Source organism: Hippoglossus hippoglossus, chromosome 1 (genome assembly GCF_009819705.1).
Source record: "Hippoglossus hippoglossus isolate fHipHip1 chromosome 1, fHipHip1.pri, whole genome shotgun sequence".
Classification (NCBI taxonomy): domain Eukaryota; kingdom Metazoa; phylum Chordata; class Actinopteri; order Pleuronectiformes; family Pleuronectidae; genus Hippoglossus; species Hippoglossus hippoglossus.
Genome location: NC_047151.1, coordinates 9,580,510 through 9,597,011, shown reverse-complemented (window position 1 = coordinate 9,597,011; position 16,502 = coordinate 9,580,510). Strand labels below are relative to the sequence as shown.

General features: G+C 40.6%; 3 protein-coding genes across 3 annotated transcripts; 2 read left to right on the top strand and 1 right to left on the bottom strand.

Moving 5' to 3' along the window:
• The first annotated feature begins 1,884 nt into the window (after window positions 1-1,884).
• Window positions 1,885-5,946, top strand: pgam1b (phosphoglycerate mutase 1b). The gene is made up of 4 exons (XM_034597912.1): window positions 1,885-2,277; window positions 3,405-3,679; window positions 3,795-3,975; window positions 5,319-5,946. Exons 1-4 carry the CDS (start codon window positions 2,139-2,141, stop codon window positions 5,486-5,488), a joined length of 765 nt encoding a protein of 254 aa, XP_034453803.1. The 5' UTR covers window positions 1,885-2,138; the 3' UTR covers window positions 5,489-5,946.
• A 649-nt stretch (window positions 5,947-6,595) lies between these two features.
• Window positions 6,596-11,589, top strand: exosc1 (exosome component 1). The gene is made up of 8 exons (XM_034597988.1): window positions 6,596-6,721; window positions 8,091-8,206; window positions 8,469-8,543; window positions 8,654-8,742; window positions 8,960-8,993; window positions 9,109-9,159; window positions 9,975-10,059; window positions 10,903-11,589. Exons 1-8 carry the CDS (start codon window positions 6,694-6,696, stop codon window positions 11,007-11,009), a joined length of 585 nt encoding a protein of 194 aa, XP_034453879.1. The 5' UTR covers window positions 6,596-6,693; the 3' UTR covers window positions 11,010-11,589.
• Window positions 11,194-15,769, bottom strand: knop1 (lysine-rich nucleolar protein 1). The gene is made up of 4 exons (XM_034597493.1): window positions 14,773-15,769; window positions 14,357-14,437; window positions 14,022-14,090; window positions 11,194-12,805 (listed from the first exon to the last, which is right to left on the bottom strand). Exons 1-4 carry the CDS (start codon window positions 15,511-15,513, stop codon window positions 12,500-12,502), a joined length of 1,197 nt encoding a protein of 398 aa, XP_034453384.1. The 5' UTR covers window positions 15,514-15,769; the 3' UTR covers window positions 11,194-12,499.
• Window positions 15,770-16,502: the final 733 nt, after the last annotated feature.

Here is a 16,502-nt window from a genome sequence, read left to right as displayed (position 1 = left end):
CGCTGGTGGCCTCCTGCTAACATTCATGGGTTCATGGTTTTTTACCAGGGCAAGAGAAACTGCAGACGCCATTGCTTTCCGTTTGTTTGTTTGCGAAAATGTCAAAATAAACCACACAAAACGTGACGCCAGCCTGGACAATGGAGTTATTCCCTGCGTAGGATTCACTACTCAGGTTTTTTGATTGTGAGTTTTTATTCTTTTGAATGAAGGAGGACTACCTCGGTTCACCTCAGACTGCTAAGAGCCGCAAAACAAAACCTTTTTTGTTCCTTGCTGCATTAAAGGAGCCTGTCGTCTATAATTCCAGTTGTAACACAGCAGAGAAACCTCAACGTCCTGCTGAGAATGGAGCATTTTACCAGGTCTGGAAGCATTTTAACCAGGACTGAAGTACCTCGGATGTGCTGCTCCAACTCTGTGGACATTGGAGTAACTTGGCCTGATGAGCAAATAATCAGCTGCATAGTTTCAGGGAATGGTACTGACTCCCATTAACTGATGTAATTTCTATTTTTACACCAATAGAAGCCATCAAGGATTCTGAAGTTATGTAATGAGAGCTATTTTTAATACTACTGCTCTTCAGCACATCTCATTTGGAGGGTTATGTTATCTACAAAGTTGTATTTTTCATTTTCTATGATAATGAATGGTGTCTAAATGAACAATTTGCAATTTAAACAGATGCTGAAAGCCTGAAATTTTAACTCTGGTGAATGCACCAAATTAATTGCTGCTCACTGATTCTGTCAATTATTATTATTATTATTATTATATATTTTTATTAATTATTATTTTATTTTTAGTTATTATTATTATTATTATTATTATTATTATCATTATTTTAATTTTTTTCAGGCAAATGAATTGGCTTTTTGAGGGCTTGAATTATTTATTTATATTTATTTTGAATTTTGAATGAGTAATGAAACATAAGAAAAATCATAGATTGTCTCGGTCTGTTTTGTTCCGTAAGGACCTGAGATAACCATCTGGCCGAAAGTCCTGAAAACAAACTTCTCCCAACAGCCGATTCATTTCACCCTGGCGATCAATAGAGATATCAGAAGTGCACATAAAGTTAAAAAAAATGCAGGCCATTGCCTTGTGGTTAAGACATTGGTCACATGTTTAAGTCATCTCTCTCCCTTCCTGTCCCTTTCCTGACTGCCAAAAAAATTCCCTTTATATCAAATATATGTAAGTATATCAGTCCTATTTGAGTTTTAGTTTCAGGGACTCCTTACACATGTTTTCCTCTTAAAATGCTGAATAACCAACTGATAACTCCTGTCTTCACCGGAAGGTCGAGGATCAGGGGTGGTGACATGAAGCTCTGTGAATATACAACATTTCATCTGAGAAAAGTCTGGTTAGAATACTGTTGAAGTATATATATGTATTTATATATATTCTTTAAATTCACAAAGAACCCCTATAAAATTACGACTATTTGTGCGTTTTTATGAAATAGCTTTGATTTTTGTTTGTTTTATTGCTTAATTGTATAATTGTTGATATTGCTTTTAACCAGGCTTATGTTTGTTTTATTGCTTTATTTCATCAGTTGTCTTGCATTGAATCGATTAACTTCATATTTGCACTGTATGTGTTTTCTGAAGTAGTAGGTGTAGTAATTATTATTATTATTATTGGTGGAATTTACCATATAGAATCATTAGGTAAATAACAATGTCAGAGTTAACCCCATCTTTAAAACGTGTTATAACATTTTTACAGTCAAATGTCACACTAAGATTAGATTTAAACAACATATAATGTAAAAGTAGTCAGTGTGCATGACGCACGGTGTTGGTGGACGTGAGCCAGTGCGCATCCTCCTGCCTCCTCCTCCTCCTCCTCCCGGCGCGCACAGCTCGCCCTCTCATTGGCTGAAAACAGCAGGAAGGAGAGCGCTCGGGTCGCGAGATCTGTCAAGTTCAACCAGAATCAGTCAACTCCACAAAGCCACCGAGAGTATCAGATCATCCAGTACACTGCGCCCGCGTCTCCGTGCCTGTCTGTGCTGTGCCCGCGGAGTCAGGTCAAATCTGCGGACGTCGCTGACGCATTGCAGGAAGAGTCTCTCACCCCAACGTCTCCGGAAATCCACCGCAGAGGACATCGGTGTGAGGATGGCCGTGTACAAGCTGGTCCTGATCCGCCACGGAGAGAGCTGCTGGAACCAGGAGAACCGCTTCTGTGGCTGGTTCGACGCGGATCTGAGTGAGACCGGAGAGCATGAGGCCAAGAGAGGAGGACAGGCCCTGAAAGGTAGAGCCGAAACAGATCACACATCCCGGGGCCTAATCGGGCGTTCACTCGGTGTTTGGATTTAAGCTGCTGCGAGTCTGGTGCTTATGCAACTGAGCAGGGTGAGGAAACAGGTAGAGGTGGGCCACTGCGACACAAGAGAAGCAGCTGCAGGCACAGAGAGTGAGCATGGGATCTGTTATTGTGCTTGTCCTGCCATAATGGACTTCTGTTAGTATTTGAAATAAAACTACTGCTGTTGTCACGTATTTCCGGGAGAATGTAGATGCTGCAAAAAGCCTGATGAGACATCTGTCAGTCTGGCACAGATCTCTGTCCCCCTGCTGGGCCTGTTTACTCCCGAGCCCAGAATAACCATCCTCATTTTATACAGAACGGTCTCGATTTGTCTTTGGATTCCCTACTCACATATTCTACCGGTACTGGCAACAACTCCTCCATTTCAGTTGTTTTTGCTGCTCCCTTCATTTCTATCAGACATTATCTTATGTACAAATACTATAAACATTAACACACTTCTCCATTATCTTGTAAATACTGTTATTTTTGTTGATGTGTTCCGCAACACGTCGTGGCATCTATTGCACGTCTGTCCTGGGAGAGGGATCACTCACATGTGGCTCTCTCTGAGGTTTCTACGTTTTCCCTTACCCTTGTTGAGGGTTAAGAACAGAGGATGTTGCACCTTGTTAAGCCCTATGAGACAAATTGTGATTCGTGAATATGGGCTATACAATTTGATTGATTAATGAGTTATATCAAGTCATATTTATTCATATAGCAGATCAAAAACAACAGGAGTTGAGCTAAAGTGCTTTGTAATTATGGCAAAGGAAAATAATGCAAGTATGAATTAAAAGGATAAGAAGTGTAATGATGAGAAAAACAGTAAAATAATAATAATTTAGAAATGAATAACTAAACCTTGGACATGAACAGAATTATTAGACAGAATCAGGCTAAAGTAAAATCAGGACAAAAAAGCTAGTAGTAATTTAAGCTAACTCTAACTCTTTCCTCTTTGCAACAAAAATAAATTTGATGTTTATATTAGTTAACTCTCACCCTTTGTCTAAAATGCTAATAATATACCATCTTTTTCATGTCCTCTCCCTGATTCGCCACAGATGCTGGCTATGAATTTGATATTTGCTACACCTCTGTTCTGAAGAGGGCCATCCGCACCCTGTGGTTTGTCCTGGACAGCATCGACCAGATGTGGCTGCCCGTCAACCGGACCTGGCGTCTCAATGAGCGCCACTACGGTGGCCTGACAGGGCTAAACAAGGCTGAAACAGCAGCCAAACATGGAGAAGCTCAGGTCAAGATCTGGAGGCGCTCTTTTGACACCCCTCCCCCTTCTATGGAGGAGGAGCATGACTTCTATCAGGCCATAAGCAAGGTGACACACAGTGAAACATTGTGTCTTTCCCTCGTAACAAATGCAGACATCTTAATTACATCAGTGTAGGCCCAGTTACATAATGCTTTAACATTAACTCTGTCTTCTGTTGTAGGACCGTCGTTACTCCGACCTAACGGAGGACCAGCTTCCCTCCTGTGAGAGTCTGAAGGACACCATCGCCCGGGCATTGCCTTTCTGGAACGATGAGATCGTTCCGCAGATCAAAGACGGAAAGAGGGTGCTGATTGCTGCCCACGGCAACAGTCTCAGAGGCATCGTCAAGCATCTCGAGGGTAAGAGAGCGGAGACGTGTTCATCTCCTTTTTAAAACTCAAATTGGAAAATTGGCAGTGATTGATAACCTTAGTATTACTCAATACTGCATTTATTTAATGCATTTTTACAAAACACAGTATCTTTGCTTCACCTGGGGCAGGCACAAGTTTGTGACCCTCACTGATTGATTTTTTCTTATCGCTGTCGGTGACTTATACTTGTTAGTATTTCATATCTGACAGTCTCATATAAACCAACGTTTCTTTATACAAAACTGTTGATTCTAATGCAGATCTGGCTACTTTTATGCAGGTTCAAGGGTTGATTTTGTTACATTAATGCATTATCCAGTATAATTGGCTGATACTCAGCCCTGCAAAAGGATGTGATGTGGATTCATAAATAAACAATTAGCAGAGCAATCATAGTCTGCAAATGATGATACGGTACAACAATAATGACTTTTCCATTTCAATACTACTCTTTCTGTTGGCTGATTTTGCCCTTTGGCAGAATTTAAGTTGAACAAAGATGAAATCTGCCCAGTGAGTTTACCCGATCTGGCCAGGAAATCACACCCAAATATGGATGCTTGAACTGGACTTGTGTGTGCCGGTGTATCAAAACATTCTTGGCGTGTCCAACTTCAGCTTTTTTTTAATAAGGGCGGGACTAGCTGGTGACGATGATTACAGAGATCCTCTGTGCACCAGACTCTCTCATTATGGTTCAGCCATGGTCGGTCTACGCAGCCCACGAAGGAGGTGGTCTTCACAGGCCAGGTAGACAACATCCTCCGAAGGAATGCGGCCCCTGAGTCACTGTTTCCAAACATCAAAATTTCTGCCCATCTAAATTAAATGCTACCCCAGAGTTTTCAAACTAAAATGGGGCCAGCAACATTTCCAAACGTCTCCATTTTAGCATCTCTAAAACCCCAGAATAGTGTGGACGCAAGGCCAATCCGTATCAGAGTTGATGCATTTTCAAATGAAAACATAGTAGCATGGATGTTGACTAGCTCCACAGGAGACAAAAACATTCACTGAGCAGGGGAGTGATGTGACTGAAGCTTTACAGCTGGAGGGTAAAGGGAAATGGAGTGTGACTGTAGAATAATGCTTAAAGGAATAACTGTAAAAGTGGGCTTGATGTTGGATAGTTTAAAACATGATCCTGTGATGTTTGTATGAAATTAATTGAGCTTTGTGGGCGTGTTTCACAGTGCCATCATACCTAGCTAGCAACAGCGGTCGAACACCTCAATTCCTTTTGCTTCAATCTGTAGATGCATGAAAAGTATTTAGCATTCGCGCATGGATGGATTGTAAACTCAGAATATCCTGTTGTTGCTTCCTAGGGATGTCGGAGGAGGCAATCATGGAGCTGAACTTGCCTACAGGCATCCCCATTGTCTATGAGCTGGACAAGAACCTGAAGCCTACAGGACCCATGCAATTCCTGGGAGACGAGGAGACGGTCAAGAAGGCCATGGCGGCTGTGGCTGCTCAGGGCAAAGCCAAGAAATAGACTGATCCTTTCTCCGGGGGATTAGAGTACAGTTCAATGATGTGCTGTTTAGTTATCAAGTTAAAACAAGGTCATTTACTGTGTGTGTCATCGCAGACTCGCATAGACACAATGTGCACTTTATTGAACAGAAATCTGATGTTTGGTTTGATTGGTCTTTATCTTTTGACATTCTGAAACACACATTTCATCATTAGGCTATGAGTATCACACGTTATATGGTTTAAGCACTGACCAAAAATTGCAAATAGGGACCAGCGAATAGGAGCTAAGTTACTAACCTTGCACAGTCATCCCAAGAATTCCTTCCTAATGTATGACCTGTGTAGGTGAAGCTCAATGGGAACAGTTTAACATATAAAGTAACACTGGCTGTTGTCAAAGGGGCAAGTTGATGTGCTCTGCACTGCTGAATTTTGTTTGTTGTGGCATTGTGCGAAAAAGAATAAATGTTGTGAGCCATAATGTGATGAATTCAGTGTCCGATATTTTTTCAGCATAGCTGTTCACTCTTGAAAATACTAGTAACTATATTAGTTTTAACGCTGGTGACCTGGACAGGGTTTACCCCGCCTCTTGCCCAATATGAGCTAGGACTGGCTCCAGCTTAACACCTGCAAGAAATTAGGACCTACATTTATAAAAATATATATATTATTACTTTATTGAAACACACAGAAAGCACACACGCATAGTCAGGGACATTATAAATATAGTCAAACAGATAAAACTGATATTAGTACAAATATTTAAACAATAAAAACGTGAAAATAAAATGATAAATAACAATGAAGGAAACAAAATCAAATAAATATTATAAAATAGGAGTTACATGTAGCATATTTTCATTCTTTCTTTTTTGAAATATACAGAAAAATGATATACACATACAAAACTCTGACGGAGAGAATATAGGTATAATCAGGGACAATATAAATATAGTCAGATGAAAGGGCGATATTTAGATAATATAATAAATAAAACACATAGAAAACATTAAGTTAATTAATAAATAACAATGAATGAAACAAAACCAAATAAAAGTTGGGAGTTGCATGTTGTGTACCATGTGACCTCGTGTGTGCCTCTCCCAACATGGCGGACCGAGCCGTCATCGCTTCCTTTCAGCGTGGGAACAGCCAATCAGGATCTACTCGAGCCCTACGCCTCAGCCAATCAGCGGACAGGCTGCTCTTCGCGAAAACATGTCGCCCATGAAGCTGTGTGTACCAGGTGAGCTCCGCTAACTTTAGCTTTAGCAGCACACAGGATGTACTTACACTTCACTTTAGACTTCTCTCGGTATGTTCGGCTCTTGCTGGCTGCTTGTAGTCGTCGCTGTGTTCTGCGGAAGTTGTGTTAAACCTAATTCTGCTGCAGTTTAAAACACGTGAATCGTTTCCAGCTGCCATGTGTGAGATGAGCTTTAGCCCCAAGCGGCTCGAACGTCCCTGTTTAACTTCTCTGTGGTTGAACGTGGGGGTAAACATATAGATATGTGTGTGTGTGTTTCTGGGTTATTACTTCAGGTTTATAATTATTTAACGGTGAAGGGATGTGTTCACCTTTTACTTTCCACGGTAGGTTTCATCCTGCAGCCCTGCCCATCGCCTGGGGCAGGGCTGCAGCATTCCTTCTCTCACTTGTTTTCCCTCACACACCTTGTTTTATATTATTGTGTAGTAGCAGTAGTGAATGTAAACACAAGTGTTACCCACCGGAGCATTCACAAGTGTGTTTGTGTGGGTCTGGACAGTTGTTGCTCTTGATCCTAATGTGCAAAGTGGGGGAAGCGAACCGGTCAGCATCTCTAATGATAATTAAAGTGAGTGTACATGCAGATACATCCAGGGTTTCCTCTGTGGAGGCCGATCCTGACATGAATCCATCATTTCAGTGAGCTGATGATGGTCAAAAATAAACTAATAGTCTCTCAATCTCCCTATAAATATTAGTTTTTCCTCACAGAAGTGTATTATTTGATGTCCCTATTTGTCCTCCCTTTAAATATGTATAGCGTGCTTTTTTGTTTTATGTTTGTGCACCAAACTAAAGTGTGGTTTGTAGAGATTACATGTTTTTTGTTACTGTTTGTTTGTTTGTTAGTTGGCAGTATTAAACAAAAATACTGGACCACTGATCTTGGTGAAAGGATGTGGTATGAGTCAAGGAAGAATCCAATAAATCTTGGTGCGGCTCCAGTCAGGGGGCAGCTCCAGGAATTAATTGTTTCGCTTTCTATAACATTTTCACAGATATCCAGAGAATAAATCATGGATCCTTATGAAAGAATCAGGCATGGTTAGGGGACTGATTTCTATAAGTGTGGGAAATTTGATGCAGTGTGATTGAATTTAAGGGGACTGATTGGCACTGTGTGCTCTCTACTGAGTGCCACTCTAGTTCACTTGTTTCATGCATCTATGTTGTAAATATTATTCAATTTTACCAGTCTGTTTATATTATTTTTATGTTTTTATTCCCTTTTTGTTTATGAAGTACTTTGAACTGCACTAACCTGTGAGAAAAGGTGCTATATTAATTGATGTAGTGTGTCCTGTACTGACACCACCTCTGTCTTCCTCTTCTCCTTTGTCCACAGGTGACAAACTATGCAGCATAGAAGACTGTTCTCCAGGCACAGGAGTATATCAGCGGCACGGCTACATCTACTCCTCACTAGCAGGCTACGTGCTCAGGAAAAACGAGGGAGGGCAGGTGAGGGGTGTGGCTGGTGTGGGCTGGAGAGAAGAGGTGAAAGCTGCAGAAGCTGTCGGGCATACGATGTGGGAGTGTCCATGTAAAGTTATTGCACAACCTTTGTGAATGTGACCGAAGGGAAAAGGGTTTGTTCGGAGCCTGTGATGAAATATTATCCATATTTTGTGGTCCCTTCTTCAGGCTATTTTGAGCTGCGGTGTTGAAACGGATTTTGTGTGACCGGTTTTCATTCATGCATGTGATTTATGTCATCTTCTAGTTACCTGTGATCTCAGTGGTGAGGGAAACAGAAGCACAACTGCTGCCAGATGTAGGAGCAATAGTCACCTGTAAGGTATGCAGTGGAAGCAAATAACGTCGTCTCATGTTTGACCTGTTAAGGTGATATTGATGTCTTTGATCAGAGAGGTGGTTTGTCTTGAGCATCTGCGTTTGATCACACAGGTGACCAGCATCAACCCCCGGTTCGCCAAGGTCCAGATCCTCTATGTAGGCTCCACGCCGCTGAAAGATCGCTTCAGAGGGACTATCAGGTACGTAACCTAAAAGTGATTTCATAGAGCAGCCGTGGTGTACGGTCTTAATTCTTCAAGAGCGAAATTGTTTCGTATATTTGTACAATAATTTTAATTCAATGCTCTTTATTCTTTGCATTAAACTTGCTTGTTGTACTGCAGTTGATGTGGTTGTTAATAGTTCTTGACTTCTTGGCTTATGCCAACTGAGCTCTCTCTCTCTCTGACTCTGCAGAAAAGAAGATGTGCGTGCAACAGAGAAGGACAAGGTGGGTTTGAATGAATGGATTCGAAAAGCTTGACATCAGCTGTCCCTGCAGCTCCAGTTTATTTCTGAAAGTGAAATGAGAAGCTTGGCATAAATCCTTCTCTTTACTTCTGCAGGTGGAGACATACAAAAGCTTCAGACCTGGTGACATCGTCCTGGCAAAAGTGGTATCCTTCACCTGCCCCAAAAACACTGCTCATAAGCTATGACAACTATTCAGCTCAGGCATCAGCCTCTATTGTAGGGGTCATTAATCAGCAACCTGTGGTCTGGGTCCAGACTCCGTCCTATGACAGAGCTTTTCTTGCCTTTAGGCCACTAGTGTAGCAGCCGAGGAATCTCGGAGACCAATTGCATGCAATGTAAATGATCTCACATAATGCCACCCAGCCAATCAAAAACTGTGAATTTCGATGACCATTCTGAGTGGAGTCGGTGCACAGACCCAGACAGACGAGAGAAGGGAGAGTAGGTGGTGAGAAGTGAGTCAGAGGAAAGTAACTTCAAACAGCGTGCTCTAGAAAGAAAAAGGTAGACTGCAAAAACAGTTAACATTAAAACATTTTCTCAAGTTGACCACTTTATTTTAAGATGCTCATTTTTCAAAAAGCTTTGTTATGTAATTTATTCGTTAGTTGACATGAGAAAAGAGCATTTATTCTCTTTGCTTTGGATCTTTGCTTGACCCTCTATTAATTTTTATTGTTGATGTTCCTGGAATGACTCGCGTACAGTCAACAAAATCACATCAAAAGAAGTCACATAAACTGATTTCTGGAAGTGTTTTTTTATTAAAAGTGGTTTCAGGACAGATGCGCATTTTCAGTTTAGTTTAAACCCAAACTCCACTGCATTTCTTCACTATAAGTGAATTCAAAGAAAAGTGTCACCTCTAATAACGATAGGTTTGCTTCACCATCTTCGGTTTGGACATGTGTACATAGATTTTTATTTGATTTTGACCCTTAACATGTGATGTCAGATTTCTTTGGGTGATGTTCAGTCGAACTACCTGTTGACAACTGCTGAGAATGAGCTGGGAGTCGTGGTGGCACACAGTGAAGCAGGTAAAACTTGATATTTCATTTTAAAATGTTTGCTTCTGTCTCATTTCATTTCAGACATGCTTAAATGTTGCAATGTTTTAAGGAGGAAACTTCAGAGACATTTTTAGGGGAACTCTGTAGTACGAATACTGTAGTATCCGGTTCGAACACAAGGTGGTGCAAAAGTTAGTGTCAATGTAGCCAAAGAGAAAATGGTTAGTATTTTGCAGACAGCTATTGTCATTTGAACATTTTCATTGTAAGAGCTGTTTTTCAAGTACTTACCATAGCTCAAATGAGTTCAAATGTAGTGATCCAGGTATTAAATAATAAAAAAAAGCAAAGTGAAGGAGACATGATGTAGGGTTAATGTTGTTTTTCTTCTGAGAGCAGAAGTGGTGAAACACATACATCTACTCATTCACAAAGTATTTACAGCATGACGAGTGCCTGCTGTAAGTGTGAGGTTCACAATCTCAGAGAAAAACGTGAGGCATCAGCAGCAATACAATTTGTACTCCTTGGAGTCAGTCGTGTGTGTGCACCTCTTACAGTATATACATCTGACAGAAGTTATGTAGCTCTGCTGTATTGACAGTAAGAGGTGACGTAAGAAGCCTTCGTACATATTTCACAAGGCTGAACCCCTTAGAGCTGTGTTAAAACTCCCTTTCAGCACCTTTTGGGGACAAAAATATAAATATTATTTTTCACTTTCATTTACATTTTTTCTCACCAAATTTCAAATACAAACTATTCATTAATCTTTTATTATTTTAATCCTTTGAAATGTTTTTTCAATGAATGCAACATGCTTCTGTAATATTTTATCACATTTCTGTCCCATCTTCTTTTGTTACCCAGGTGCCCAGATGGTTCCCATCAGCTGGTGCGAGATGCAGTGCCCGCGGACGCACACCAAAGAGTTCCGCAAAGTGGCACGAGTGCAGCCGGAGTATCTACAGGCATGAGAGTCCTGAAACGTCTCTCCTCCACAAGGAACACACAGCTTCCCCCCTCCATACTCCAGTCACTGTTGTCAAGTGGCCTCTCAACTCTGTTCTAGGTGTTTTCTGAGAGACTAAACAACGTGCAACTTGGTGGCTACTTCTGGTGTCAAGTCTTTCTTAAGTGTTTTTTTTGTTTTTGTTTTTTACAGCTTTCCCTGTGCACATTGTGTTATCAGTGGATTGTACCAGCTTAGAAACACTGAAGCAGCATCAGACCAAACTTTTCTATGTGACCAATATGTTGAGAAGCTAAAAGCTTTGAAATTATACTTAGATCAGGTCAGCTAAAAGATGAACTGTGTTGCTTGGTAACTGTAAGACTTGGTTAGGGCAAGAATCAGATTACACCTGAAGGCAAAGATTAAAATACATACTCTCTAACCAGAGGTCATTACAAAGGGCAGTGGCTGCATTTGGTCCGAAACGAGGAGGTTCTGATAAAAATAAGCTGCGTAGTGAGCACTGCACTTTGAAGCTTTCTGCATCTGTGGCTGACTTGACTTTCTTAAATACCTGGTCTATAAAGAAGTCTTTATCTCCTGAGGCCAATTTTTCATAAACCTCAGCTTTTCCAGTTACAACATGTTGACTAATGTCCACACAACAGTTTTAAAGGGAAAGTGAATGGGATTTAGAGCTTAATGTTGAAACTGACTTGGAACACAGCTCAGCTACCATGCACTGAATACTGAAGTACAACATATGGTCAAATATTTTTCTTTTCCAGCACATAATTGAAACTGAATCATTCTGAGCCCACAAGCAAAGAGAAATGTCTCCATATTATCTCTGACGTAAAGTGAACTTTTCTTTATTCTCTCCTCACTCTACAGCAGATGTCATGTGCAAGACTGGAATAAAATGAAACAATGAAAGCAAGTTTTTTTTTTATACAGAATGGTTTGTGAGTTCATTTTGCACTCAATATGAAACTAAGTGATTTCCTCAGTAGTTTGTAAACAGATCCTTACATCTACTCGACCGACAAAAACAAGCATTTCTCCCTACACATGATTTAATATTGCCACATTTGTCACCTCCTGTGAAAATAAAATGCCGAACTATTAAATGTAACAGGTAAAATCAATGTGTCATCTGCAGATTGTAGTCACTTCTGCCATTACCAAAATAATTTGTCAAATTTAGACGAATATCTAAAATATAAAATCTGAAATTACAAGATCGACATTTTTCACCATCACAGTGTAAACTGAGATTTGACATTGCAATACACTAAAACTGGTTCTTATCTTATATGTAATAACAGTCCAGTTCCTCAGGGAGGTTTAATATACAGCATGTACAAATGGCATTTTGTCTTGTGATTCTCAATGGCTGATAATCACATCTACACAAGTTAAAAGGTTCTCCAGTCGACCTTAGCAGAAAGCAAAGTATGGTTCATAAATAAAAGTAAACATGCAAAAAAATAACTTTTGATCACACTTATATTAATCATCAAAGCGAATCGATCGACTTGTATTGATGTCAATAGAGAACTTCTTATTGGACGGTGCAGAAAACCCAAGCCCTGCCCCTTTGTTACTGAAGTCCATTCTGCGCGTGTGAGCACGCTCAAACTCTCCCAGAAGCCCTTGTTGCAGCTGCTGCTGTGCGTCTTGCCCCATCGCCAAATTTGCTCCACCAGTGCTCGCCGCAGCAGGTTGGAAGCCCTTTTTGAAGCCGCCCATCAGACGGAGGAACTTCTGCTGCTGGTCAGAGCTATCGAACCGTGCGGTGCTCCACTGACCCAAACCCTGAGGAACACCAACATTAGGTATTAGACGCTAGTTGTCATGGTAATTAAAAATCATAGTAAGTGCATTGAGAGGGGCTGCACCAATTTTACACATGAACTTCAATTTCCTTGATATGAGTAGTACAACCAAAGACTGTTTATAAAGATGGACGTGTTTCCACTTCCTCCTGATATGAAGGAGGAAGCCATCTTGTGACAATGACATCATTTGCAGCCGGAGTGTGTCGTGATCAGAGGATGGAACTAAGGTAATGAGGTCCCGCCAATATACACACAAACCGATCGTGAGTCAATCTCAGCTGTCAATCATGTTTCACACCCAACTTTATAGCACCAAATAGCTAATCAAAACCAAACTTGAGTTAAGTGTGATAAGAACTACCATAAAGGACAGAAACCTTTTTATTTAACGTGTACTCTGACTTTTTAGTTTGGCTCATGTCCTGTCCACTATCATGGAGCAGGTAGGGTTGATGACCTATACTGCAGCCAGCCTCTAGAGGGTGCTCATGGTGCTTAGACTTCACTTTTAGGAGTTGACGTGCAGCTTTATTTACAGTCTATGATTACGGCATAGAAAACTGTTGTATTGTGACAACCCCCCCCCCCGTGGCTCGAGAGGAGCTGGGGGGAATAAAACCTTGTGATGTTGTCAGAGTCTAATAAAAGATAATATAGAGTTGCATTATGGGAAATGTAGGTCCTCAGCAGGTTTGACTCAAATGAGAGTCAGGATATCACTGCTGCATAACTATTGTATATTCTTTTAAAAAATCTGTCTCATTGAAGTCACCCAATTTTAAGAAAGGCACAATAATAGAGCAACTGATGTTGTAAAAACTGATACATTTGATGCAGATCATCAGGTACAAGGTATAAATGACCAAAAGCCAGTATTTATTCTGTGCCACAGATCATTTCGAACAAAAGCACAAAACACCTCAGACAGGCGTCTGGATCTGGACACAGAATTCTGGAAGAGCAAGTTACAGTTATTCACCTCATATCAAACATATCATCAAAATATTCATATTCGGAAATTTTACTGGGATTATTTGCAAATCGCAGCCTCTGTGGTTTTCTATGTTTTGCTGTGGTGTTGACAATTATGTTATTTAAATGCTATTTGACCCAAATACCATATTTCTGATTAACTACAACACTGGGAAAGGCTTACGGGGAAACGTCACTGTACATTTCCTGCAAATACTGACCGATGGTTTAGCTGTTTTTTCTGGTTGAGGGGCCTTGTCAATCTCCTTCTGCATCACCGGTCTTCTCTCCTGTGACAAACCAAAGCACACTTCATGCAAAGTACAGTCGTTTGGCAGAAAATAGGAGGATTTAAAAAAAACATCCATTAAATTTTTTCTTTTAATCTATATTTGTTAAATATGAAACTACAATCAGGAGGTTAATTTTAAGTGGATCAAAAAACAAGATATAATTTGTTAACTGTTGAGTCTTATAGGTGTGGTAGAAAGATTTATTTTAATAACCTTTGGACGGAGCCACCAGTTATATACGACATTATCTGTCCCAGTCAAGCCTTGTTTACCTGGTTGATGTTGATTTCATCAGTGTTTCCACTCTTCTCTGACAGAAACACCACGTCCATCTGAGGGGACGCCTGCAACACAAACACAAACGGTTCACTCCTGTGCACACAGGGCTCCTGCAGGTTTCAGCCGGTTTAATTAATGACTTTTTCACACCATATTAAATCAATAAATGTCCATCATGACAAATATTAAAGATGAAACACACTAGTGAAAACATTACCAAGATTATTTTATATTAAATTTCTGTCAATATTTAAATGAACACTAACATAATGAAGTCCTACCAGGCACATAATATTTTAATATATTGAAGACTTTTAAGACCCTGTGTTAACCCTGGCAGTGTCACGGACCTCTGATAAAACACACACACACACACACACACACACACACAAATACTCACTTCTTCGATCTTTTTCTTTTTCTTCTTCTTCTTCTTGGCACCAGTTTCAACTCCAACATCTTTCTCCATCTGTGTCACCTCAGCAGAGCTCTTCTTCTTTTTGACTTTCTTGCTTGTTGTGTCACCTGCCTCCTCATTTTCTTCACATTTGATTAATGGCTGCTCTTCCTCTCCCTTTGAGCTTCCCTTTTTCCTCTTCTTTTTCTTTGGCTCTGTATCTTCTACTTCGGTGACCTCCACAGAATCTTTTCTACCTTTTCCTTTTTTCTTTTGCTCTGTCTTCTCTTCCTCTAAAAGAATCCCACTCTCGTCCAGCATACTGTCTGTGTCTGTCTTTTTGGCTTTGCTCCTTTTGACCTCAGGTGTTACAACTCCATTTTCGGCCTTGTTCTTGTTCTTCTTTTTCACCATTACCTCCTCACCCTCAGTCCCTCCTGCTGCTGTTTCTAACTTCAGTTCATTCTCGCCCACTTCAGCTTTCTTTTTCGTTGTAGTCACTTCATCAATTGCTACAGTCGTTTCTTCCTCTGAGGTTTTCTTTTTCTTCTTTCCTTTACTTTGCTCCTCAGTCACTTCTGTGTTTACAGACAAAATATTGTTTTTTCTTTTCTTAGCTTTCTTTGGCTCTTCTTCCTTTCCAGCCTGCTGTTCTTCTTCTTCTTCATGTATCTTTACATTTTCAGCTTGACTTTGCACAGTATTATTCTTTACTTTCTTCTCTTTTCTTTCTTTCTTTTCCATTTCTTCTTTACCTGAACTCTGTGCAATTTCCACATTGTTTATATCATCTACCTGCTGCCGATTCTTCTTCTTCTTCTTCTTGACTCCTTCCTTTGCCGTTTCTATGGCATCAGAACCTCCGGCATCATTCAGAGAATCATTGACATTTTTCCTCTTCTTATTTTTCCTTTCATCACCTCCATCCCTCGACTCATCTTCTATAACCACTGTCTCAACTTTTTTGCTTTTCTTCCTTTCTTTTTTCACCTCTGTTGGACTCCCATCATCGACTGTGGGGTTTTTGTTTTCAGGCACAGAGGCTTGTCCTTTCTTCTGTTTCTTCTTCTTCTTCACAAGATTCTCCTCACTCCTATCATCCTCAATCATCATTTCCATTTGTCTCTCCACAGCCACAGACCTGTGGCTTTTCCTGAAAGAGGAGAACAGTTACTGTAAGATAATACCTTTTAAACTGCAATACCAGGCGCATTGAATCTATTTCTAAGGCCCTGTTCAGACCTGGTATTAACAGCCATCCTGAGAGATACAATCACTAGTGGAAGCGCTAAGTTCAACTGTTCACACCTAATATTAAAATGCGTCCGGAATGTGTGTCCTGGGATTGGGAACAGATCTCACATCTCCCCGCTCTGTATGCAAATAATCACACATGTCGTTTGTGTTCCCGTAGACCAAATGATTATAATTAGAGTTTACAGATGTTTCTGATGTCGCTGTGTTTGTGTGAGCGAGCAAAAGAGAGAGAGGGGAGTCAGTAAGTGCAGCTGGTCAGAGGACGTCAGGTGAGCAGGTGGTTCTTCATATGTGTTCGCAAGAAGCATTTGCGTTCACACAGCGGAAAAACAATGTGTCAACGTCCCAGACTGCCTGGTCTGAGGGATGGGATCTCAGGACACATTTTGGTGCCTCCACAACTGTACGCTGCGCTGACCACTAGTGACTGGATCACTCAGGACAGATGTTGATACCAGCAGCGAATGGGGTCTACG

Excerpts from the sequence above, each read along its gene's own strand:
- pgam1b (XM_034597912.1), top strand. The coding sequence starts at position 2,139 with ATGGCCGTGTACAAGCTGGTCCTGATCCGCCACGGAGAGAGCTGCTGG. Across the intron at positions 2,278-3,404 it reads AGGAGGACAGGCCCTGAAAG|ATGCTGGCTATGAATTTGAT; the intron begins GTAGAGCCGAAA and ends GATTCGCCACAG. Across the intron at positions 3,680-3,794 it reads TCTATCAGGCCATAAGCAAG|GACCGTCGTTACTCCGACCT; the intron begins GTGACACACAGT and ends CTTCTGTTGTAG.
- exosc1 (XM_034597988.1), top strand. The coding sequence starts at position 6,694 with ATGTCGCCCATGAAGCTGTGTGTACCAG. Across the intron at positions 8,743-8,959 it reads CGCTTCAGAGGGACTATCAG|AAAAGAAGATGTGCGTGCAA; the intron begins GTACGTAACCTA and ends CTGACTCTGCAG. Across the intron at positions 10,060-10,902 it reads GGTGGCACACAGTGAAGCAG|GTGCCCAGATGGTTCCCATC; the intron begins GTAAAACTTGAT and ends TTTGTTACCCAG.
- knop1 (XM_034597493.1), bottom strand. The coding sequence starts at position 15,513 with ATGGAAAAGAAAGAAAGAAAAGAGAAGAAAGTAAAGAATAATACTGTG. Across the intron at positions 14,438-14,772 it reads AAAAGAAAAAGATCGAAGAA|GCGTCCCCTCAGATGGACGT; the intron begins GTGAGTATTTGT and ends TTTGTGTTGCAG. Across the intron at positions 14,091-14,356 it reads ACATCAACCAGGTAAACAAG|GAGAGAAGACCGGTGATGCA; the intron begins GCTTGACTGGGA and ends GGTTTGTCACAG.